This window comes from Entelurus aequoreus, linkage group LG10 (assembly GCF_033978785.1).
Source record: "Entelurus aequoreus isolate RoL-2023_Sb linkage group LG10, RoL_Eaeq_v1.1, whole genome shotgun sequence".
Classification (NCBI taxonomy): domain Eukaryota; kingdom Metazoa; phylum Chordata; class Actinopteri; order Syngnathiformes; family Syngnathidae; genus Entelurus; species Entelurus aequoreus.
The window spans coordinates 52,327,538-52,337,481 of record NC_084740.1 but is presented as its reverse complement, the minus strand read 5'-3'; the positions used below and the strand labels follow the sequence as shown (position 1 = coordinate 52,337,481).

The 9,944-nt window shown below is 43.8% G+C and overlaps 1 protein-coding gene across 1 annotated transcript; it reads right to left on the bottom strand.

Moving 5' to 3' along the window:
- Positions 1 to 5,213: 5,213 nt before the first annotated feature.
- Positions 5,214 to 9,373, bottom strand: LOC133659424 (COMM domain-containing protein 4-like). Its single transcript, XM_062062190.1, has 5 exons — positions 9,315 to 9,373; positions 9,033 to 9,104; positions 5,988 to 6,053; positions 5,871 to 5,910; positions 5,214 to 5,717 (listed from the first exon to the last, which is right to left on the bottom strand). Exons 1-5 carry the CDS (start codon positions 9,315 to 9,317, stop codon positions 5,323 to 5,325), a joined length of 576 nt encoding a protein of 191 aa, XP_061918174.1. The 5' UTR covers positions 9,318 to 9,373; the 3' UTR covers positions 5,214 to 5,322.
- Positions 9,374 to 9,944: the final 571 nt, after the last annotated feature.

Here is a 9,944-nt window from a genome sequence, read left to right as displayed (position 1 = left end):
AAGCCACTACTACCGACCACGCAGTCTGATAGTTTATATATCAATGATGAAATCTTAACATTGCAACACATGCCAATACGGCCGGGTTAACTTATAAAGTGCAATTTTAAATTTCCCGCTAAACTTCCGGTTGAAAACGTCTATGTATGATGACGTATGCGCGTGACGTAAACGGTTGATAGAAGTATTGGTACCCCATTGAATACAATACAAAAAAACTCTGTTTTCATTTCAAAATTCCACAGTATTCTGGACATCTGTGTTGGTGAATCTTTTGCAATTTGTTTAATGAACAATGGAGACTGCCAAGAAGAAAGCTGTAGGTGGGATCGGTGTATTAGCGGCGGACTACAGCAACACAGCCAGGAGGACAGAGATGGATAGCAGACGCGCTAGCCGCCGAACTCACCTTAACTTCCTCCGTCTCGCCGACCACATCTGTGATCGGGGGAAGTCCTTCGTCGCTCCGTCGATCGCGGGAACGCAGGTGAGCACGGGTGTTGATGAGCAGATGAGGGCTGGCTGGCGTAGGTGGATAGCTAATGTTTTTAGCATAGCTCTGTGAGGTCCGGTTGCTAAGTTAGCTTCAATGGCGTCGTTAGCAACAGCATTGTTAAGCTTCGCCAGGCTGGAAAGCATTAACCGTGTATTTACATGTCCATGGTTTAATAGTATTGTTGATCTTCTGTCTATCCTTCCAGTCAGGCGTTTATTTATTTTGTTTCTATATGCAGTTAAGCCCGATGCTGTCACGTTAGCTCCGTAGCTAAAGTGTTTCGTCGATGTATTGTCGTGGAGATAAAAGTTACTGTGAATGTCCATTTCGCGTTCTCGACTCTCATTTTCAAGAGGATATAATAATAATAATTATAATAATACCTGAGATTTATATAGCGCTTTTCTAAGTACCCAAAGTCGCTTTACATGTTAAAAACCCAACATTCATTCACAACACCTGGTGGTGGTAAGCTACTTTCGTAGCCACAGCTGCCCTGGGGTAGACTGACGGAAGCGTGGCTGCCAATTTGCGCCTACGGCCCCTCCGACCACCACCTATCATTCATTCAACATTCATTCACCGGTGTGAGCGGCACCGGGGGCAAGGGTGAAGTGTCCTGCCCAAGGACACAACGGCACGGTAAGAGGCGGGGAGCGAACCTGCAACCCTCAGATTTCTGACACGGGCGCTCTACCCACTACGCCATGCCGCCCCATATAGTATCCGAGGTGGTTTAAAATACAAATCCGTGATCCACAATAGAAAAAGGAGAGAGTGTGGAATCCAATGAGCCAGCTTGTACCTAAGTTACGGTCAGAGCGAAAAAGGTTATGTCTTGCACTGCATTCTAGTCCTTCACTCTAACGTTCCTCATCCACAAATCTTTCATCCTCCCTCAAATTAATGGGGTAATCGTCGCTTTCTAGGTCTGAATCGCTCTAGCTGCATTGAAAACAATAGGAAAATGTGAGGAGCCTTTCAACTGATTACGTCACGCTACTTCCGGTAGGGGCAAGGCTTTTTTTTATCAGATACCAAAAGTTGCGATCTTTATCGTCGTTGTTCTCTACTAAATCCTTTCAGCAAAAATATGGCAATATCGCGAAATGATCAAGTATGACACATAAAATGGATCTGCTATTCCCGTTTAAATAAAACAAAATCATTTAAGTAGGCCTTTAAATACTGATGTCATATGTGTACAGTACAGGCCAAAAGTTTGGACACACCTTCTCATTCGATGTGTTTTCTTTATTTTCATGACTATTTACATTGTAGATTGTCACTGAAGGCATCAAAACTATAACTTTATGTACTTAACAAAAAAAGGTGAAATAACTAAAAACATGTTTCATATACTAGTTTCTTCTAAATAGCCACCCTTTGCTCTGATTACTGCTTTGCACACTCTTGGCATTCTCTCCATGAGCTTCAAGCGCACCTGTGAAGTAAAAACCATTTCAGGTGACGACCTCTTGAAGAGGAGCAAAGGGTGGCTATTTTGAAGAAACTAGAATACAAAACATGTTTTCAGTTATTTCACCTTTTATTTTGTTAAGTACATGACTCCACATGTGTTCATTCATAGTTTTGATGCCTTCAGTCACAATCTACAATGTACATTTTTATGTCCTGGGCATGACGTTAAAGTGCATCCGGCAGTGGAGGCTCCTCTATGGGGTCTTGGGGCACTAGGAGGTTAACCTCTTTACTAGTTTTACCCCAGGTGGCCCTTGGCAAAGGCCTAGTACCTGACTGCACCCTAGCCAGGGATACGGTGAAGACCTCAACGGCGGAGCAGGCGGAAGACGTAAGAACTACCACAATGGCTGCAGTGGCAGAAAAAGGCACCCCCACATCCATGTGGGCCCAGTTATGGGGAAATAACAACCCGAGACCTCAACGGTGGAACAGGCGGAGGATGATTGCTAACGCTATGGAGCGTCACTACGGCTGCGATGGCGGATGAAGGCTGCAGCAGAAAAGGGTCCCCAGTCGTATTGGACTCCATGCCCCTGGACCCTGACCCAGTGGTGACTGTCTGTGCACCAGTCTCCCCACGTTAAACAAAGTCACGCACAAGCATCCTCCATAAAGGGATACTCCCCTAGCAGGAGGATCGTCATACTCGCTTTGAGTGACCGCCGATGATGACAATGTAAAAGTCATGAAAATAAAGAAAACGCATTGAATGCAGTGTTTCCCATAAACTGCCAAGATACCTGTGGCGGTGGGGGCGTGGCTATGGGCGTGGTCACCATGACATCATCGAGTAATTTGCATAATTTACTACAATGATATGATTTTCTCTAAAAAGGCTCAAAAAATGTATACTAATTAATAACAGTTTTGTTTTAAACGTCCATCAATCCAGCCATCCATCCATTTTACAATATAATTACAACACTTTATGTACATATTTATATACAGATTTGAACAATAAGTTATTCACTGAAATATATTTATTAATTGTGGTTCTTACAAAATATAAAAGCTAAAATGTCTCTTAAAGGCCTACTGAAACCCACTACTACCGACCACGCAGTCTGATAGTTTATATATCAATGATGAAATCTTAACATTATAACACATGCCAATACGGCCGGGTTAACTTATAAAGGGACATTTTAAATTTTCCGCTAAACTTCCGGTTCGAAACGCCTCTGAGGATGACGTATGCGCGTGACGTAGCCCGGGGAACACGGGTATGCCTTCCACATTGAAGCCAATACGAAAAAGCTCTGTTTTCATTTCATAATTCCACAGTATTCTGGACATCTGTGTTCGTGAATCTGTTGCAATTATGTTCATTGCATTATGGAGAAAGAAGCTGAGCAAGCAAAGAAGAAAGTTGTCGGTGCGAAACGGACGTATTTTTCGAACGAAGTCAGCAACAACAGTACACAGCCGGCGCGTCTTTGTTTACATTCCCGAAAGATGCAGTCAAGATGGAAGAACTTGGATAACAGAGACTCTAACCAGGAGGACTTTTGACTTCGATACACAGACGCCTGTAGAGAACTGGGACAACACAGACTCTTACCAGGATTACTTTGATTTGGATGACAAAGACGCAGACGTGCTACCGTGAGTATGCAGCTTTGGCTTCTAAACATTTGATCGCTTGACCGTATGTGCGCAACTTTTTTTTTGCGTATGTACGTAACTTTTTAAAAATATATAAGCTTTATGAACCTTGGGTTAGGTGAACGGTCTTTTGGGCTGAGTGATTGTGTGTGTTGATCAGGTGTTTGAATTGTATTGGCGTGTTCTATGGAGCTAGGAGCTAGCATAGGAGCTAGGAATTAGCATAACAAAGACGTAGGTGTTTTTATGCAGGATTAATTTGTGTCATATTAAATATAAGCCTGGTTGTGTTGTGGCTAATAGAGTAAATATATGTCTTGTGTTTATTTACTGTTTTAGTCATTCCCAGCTGAATACCAGGTACCGTGAGTATGCAGCCTTGGCTGCTAAACATTTGATAGCTTGACCGTATGTGCGCGTCACGTACGTAACTTTTTAAAAATATATAAGCTTTATGAACATTGGGTTAGGTGAACTGTCTTTTGGGCTGAGTGATTGTGTGTGTTGATCAGGTGTTTGAATTGTATTGGCGTGTTCTATGGAGCTAGGAGCTAGCAGAGGAGCTAGGAGCTAGCATAACAAAGACGTAGGTGTTTTTATGCAGGATTAATTTGTGGCATATTAAATATAAGCCTGGTTGTGTTGTGGCTTTACTCTTGTGTTTATTTACTGTTGTAGTCATTCCCAGCTGAATATCAGGTACCGTGAGTATGCAGCCCTGGCTGCTAAACATTTGATAGCTTGACCGTATGTGCACGTCACGTACGTAACTTTTTAAAAATATATAAGCTTTATGAACCTTGGGTTGGGTGAACGGTCTTTTGGGCTGAGTGATTGTGTGTGTTGATCAGGTGTTTGAATTGTATTGGCGCGTTCTATGGAGCTAGGAGCTAGCAGAGGAGCTAGGAGCTAGCATAACAAACACATAGGTGTTTTTATGCAGGATTAATTTGTGGCATATTAAATATAAGCCTGGTTGTGTTGTGGCTAATAGAGTATATATATGTCTTGTGTTTATTTACTGTTGTAGTCATTCCCAGCTGAATATCAGGTCACCCCCGGCTCTCACAGCATCTTCCCTATCTGAATAGCTTCAACTCCCCACTAGTACTTCACTTGCACTTTACTCATCCACAAATCTTTCATCCTCGCTCAAATTAATGGGGAAATTGTCGCTTTCTCGGTCCGAATCTCTCTCACTTCATGCGGCCATCATTGTAAACAATAGGGAACTTTGCGTATATGTTCAATTGACTACGTCACGCTACTTCCGGTAGGGGCAAGCCTTTTTTTATCAGATACCAAAAGTTGCGATCTTTATCGTCGTTGTTCTATACTAAATCCTTTCAGCAAAAATATGGCAATATCGCGAAATGATCAAGTATGACACATAGAATAGATCTGCTATCCCCGTTTAAATAAAAAAAAATCATTTCAGTAGGCCTTTAAAGCTCTGCCCCTTTAATTAGTGCATACTAAATAATTAAACTTTAGTCTACTACTACAACCATATTATTTACCAGCAACATAAAGTGAAACAGAGGCAGAGGTGTCCTGCCACAGTCAGTAACAAATAAACAGAAAACAGTAGTGGTCAAATACAAATAAGGCAACAAGAGAAGTATCCTACACTTCTCTTTTGTAAAGTAAATCTGAACAGCATATATGGGCATCTACATCAACTATATGATTTGACTGAGAAGCTGGACAGGACAACAACAACAACAACAAAAATTTTATTTTTTATTTGTGTCGGACGTAATTCTTTCGTGGCGGGCCGCCACAAATAAATGAATGTGTGGGAAACACTGGAATGAGAAGGTGCGTCCAAACTTTTGGCCTGTACTGTATGTATTGTATCTGCTGATGCAACTTGTGAAAAAAAAAAAAATACTGATATTGATAAAAAAGAGGCCGATACAGATATACGTAAAAATGCCAATCCTGGGCGCCGATAATCGGTCGATCTCTAATATAGGAGGACCAATCGTCAAACATTTAGTAGACCAACCTTTAGGCAGACCAAGCTGCTGTAGCTCACTGGACAAAGATTCACTGTCAACATCATGCTTGGCTGCGCTGGAGTAAATGAAGCTGAGCACGGCCACACTGGCTTTGATGTCTCCACTCTCTGAAACAGTAAATGGCACAATATCCTCCATCCATTTTCATATTGTTTCATAAAAACATTGCAGCAAAAGACACAACATTTGCATTTTCTACAAGCAATCTGCAATACTGAGTGCATATCTTAGTAGCAGAAAAGAAGATTATTTTTCCTTACCAAACTTTGCATCTGCTGTAAGCTTTGTGACCTTATCATACTAGAAAGGTTTTTATAAAGCACAGGTTAGTTTTAGGGAAATGTGAATAAAAGAATGTAGGACGCAGTCAAACTTACATCAATGCCCTCACCGAGCAAACCCTTCAGCACTTGAACACAGAGGAGTTTCATCTTGACACTGGACTGCAATAAAGAGGACATCAAAATAAACCGCTGCACGATTGTCAGTGGATGGTGAGATCGACGGGCGGATCGGTGCGGCGTCTTCAGTAATGCGGACGCTGTATCGATCCGTTGTGGTGAAGAAGGAGCTGAGCCGGAAGGCAAAGCTCTGAATTTACCGGTCGATCTACGTTCCCATCCTCACCTATGGTCATGAGCGTTGGGTTATGACCGAAAGGACAAGATCACGGTGTGGGAGGGCGTGGCCTGCGGACCTGCAGCGAAGCGGGGCGTGCCAGGACCGGCTTCGAGATCAGAGGCAGGTGTGTAGATGAGAGTGTTTGTCTGATCACCTGTCGCTCTGTTACAGGCCTACTGAAATGAAATTGTTTTATTTAAACGGGGATAGCAGATCCATTTTATGTGTCATACTTGATCAATTCGCGATATTGCCATATTTTTGCTGAAAGGATTTAGTAGAGAACATCGACGATAAAGTTCGCAACTTTTGGTCGCTGATAAAAAAAGCTTTGCCTGTACCGGAAGTAGCGTGACGTCTCAGGTTGAAAGGCTCCTCACATTTCCCCATTGTTTACACCAGCAGCGAGAGCGATTCGGACCGAGAAAGCGACGATTACCCCATTAATTTGAGCCAGGATTAAAGATTCGTGGATGAGGAACGTGAGAGTGAAGGACTAGAGTGCAGTGCAGGACGCATCTTTTTTCGCTCTGACCGTAACTTAGGTACAAGCTGGCTCATTGGATTCCACACTCTCTCCTTTTTCTATTGAGAATCACGGATTTGTATTTTAAACCACCTCGGATACTATATCCTCTTGAAAATGGTAAATGGTAAATGGGTCGTACTTGTATAGCGCTTTTCTACCTTTTTAAGGAACTCAAAGCGCTTTGACACTATTTTCAACATTCACCCATTCACACACACACATTCACACACTGATGGCGGGAGCTGCCATGCACGGCGCTAACCAGGCCCATCAGGAGCAAGGGTGAAGTGTCTTGCTCAAGGACACGACGGACGTGACTAGGATGGTAGAATGTGGGGATTGAACCAGTAACCCTCAGATTGCTGGCACGGCCACTCTCCCAACTTCGCCACGCCGTCCCGTGAGTCGAGAACGCGAAATGGACATTCACAGTGACTTTTATCTCCACGACAATACATCGGCGAAGCACTTTAGCTACGGAGCTAACGTGATAACATTGGGCTTAACTGCAGATAGAAATAAAAGAAAGAAACCCCCGACTGGAAGGATAGGCAGAAAATACTATTAAACCATGGACATGTAACTACACGGTTAATGCTTTCCAGCCTGGCGAAGCTTAACAATGCTGTTGCTAACGACGCCATTGAAGCTAACTTAGCAACGGGACCTCACAGAGCTATGCTAAAAACATTAGCTATCCACCTACGCCAGCCAGCCCTCATCTGCTCATCAACACCCGTGCTCACCTGCGTTCCAGCGATCGACGGAGCGACGAAGGACTTCACCCGATCATCAATGCGGTCGGCGGCTAGCGTCGGATAGCGCGTCTGCTATCCAAGTCAAAGTCCTCCTGGTTGTGTTGCTGCAGCCAGACGCTAATACACCGATCCCACCTACAACTTTCTTCTTTGCAGTCTTCATTGTTCATTAAACAAATTGCAAAAGATTCACCAACACAGATGTCCAGAATACTGTGGAATTTTGAGATGAAAACCGAGCTTTTTGTATTGGATACATTGTGTGTCCGAATACTTCCGTTTCAACGATTGACGTCACGCGCATACGTCATCATACATAGACGTTTTCAACCGGAAGTTTAGCAGGAAATTTAAAATTGCACTTTAAGATTAAGATTAAAGTACCAATGATTGTCACTTTACTAATCTAACCCGGCCGTATTGGCATGTGTTGCAATGTTAAGATTTCATCATTGATATATAAACTATCAGACTGCGTGGTCGGTAGTAGTGGCTTTCAGTAGGCCTTTAAAGGCAGCAGTCGGGAAGGAGAGCAAGGTGTTGTTGATGGTGGAGAGCGAAGCCGAGCGAGAGTGAGACACGACACTGGAGAAAAACCATTCGTGTGCTCACTTGAGAAAAAGACAGCTGTTGAAAAGCACCCAAAAGACTCTGCACGTTTTATTGTAAAATAAAACCCTTTTGTAAACCTGGAAGAGCCTGGCATGTCGATGATTGGTGGTCCGACGAACCCGGAGGAGCAAGACCTCCACAATTTGGCGCCCAACTCGGCTGGACCACCGGAGGCGGAGCGAGCAGAGCGAGGAGGAGTTGAAAAGTGACCAGACAGACGAAGCATTAATGAAATAATAAAGCAAAGTCGCAATCTGCTCGCCGTCATGTCGATCTTTGGTGGTCAGTGGAACCCGGACAGAAAGAATCTGTCGCATTTGAGTGAGAGGAGATTACTGGATTGTCCCAGCTGGGCGATCCACGCACCTGACGTTTATTCCGCGTCCCTCCTCGCCGCTGATCCGCCGGCCAGGCCTCCTCGCCGCCGTCTCAGAGTCGTCCCCGGCGTGCCCCGCCTCGCTGTCGGTCTGCCGGCCACGCCTCCCCACACACGGGTACAAGCGGCCGAAATGAGTTTCCTCCGCCGGGTGGCGAGGCTCTCTCTTAAGAGATAGGGTGAGAAGCTCTGCCATCCGGGGGGAGCTCAAAGTAAAGCCGCTGCTCCTCCACATGGAGAGGAGCCACATGAGGTGGTTCGGGCATCTGGTCAGGATGCCACCCGAACGCCTCCCTAGGGAGGTGTTTAGGGCACTTCTAACCAGTGGGAGGCCACGGGGAAGACCCTGGACACGTTGGGAAGACTATGTCTCCCGGCTGGCCTGGGAACGCCTCGGGATCCCCCGGGAAGAGGAAAGTCTGGGCTTCCCTGCTTAGGCTGCTGCCCCCGCGACCCGACCTCGGATAAGCGGAAGAAGATGGATGGACGATTGTCATCACAAAACAAAAAACCTGCTTGTATTTACCATTTTTGCCAGCGTGCTGATTTCGGCAAGGACCCAGTCCGGACAGTCCAAATCCCCGCAGAAACGGAACCGCTGAGCGAGAAAGACATCACAAGATGATCGAACGTCGTCTAGCAACCTATGCTAATACAGCTACTAGCTTATTAGCGAAACAAGACTACATCAGCGGTAGTCTGAGCGGTATGATATCGTTTCATACATTAATTATAGGTAGCGAAAATGTATTTTCAAGCAGTGACTGTAAAATAATGTTAATTGACATGAAGAAAAAGACGCGCTTACCATTGCTAGCCGACAACTGAGCCCAAACACGGAAGTAAACAGGAAGTGGTTTACATGCCGCCATCTGATTGGAGCATTGATAGTGGGCGGGACTTCTTCACTATCTGTATCATAACTTGGCACGTAATAACTCTGCAATGTAACTACATTTTGTACATCCCCCTCACATGTCAAATATGAGAAATGTGAATAAGAACGTGCATATCCAGTCACTTTAGTAATAAATAATAATACACTTTATTTGTGTAGCACCTTTCATACAGAATTGCAGCTCAAAGTGCTTCACAGCAGTAAAAGACATGATTTAGTAAAAACATGGTAAAAACAAGTATAGAAAATGGAAAATAAATTATAACAAATAAAATAAAGATAAAAGCAAAGTAGAAAACAAAAGGATCAGACCGCTCAACCTTTTTTCAGTGATGTACCCCCTGTGAACATTTTTTTTAATTCCAGTACCCCCTAATCAGAGCAAAGCATTTTTGGTTGGAAAAAAAGAGATAGAGAAGTAAAATACAGCACTATGTTATCAGTTTCTGATTTATTAAAATGTATACCAGTGCAAAATATTGCTCATTTGTTGTGGTCTTTCTTGAACTATTTGGAAAAAAAGATATACAAATAACTAAA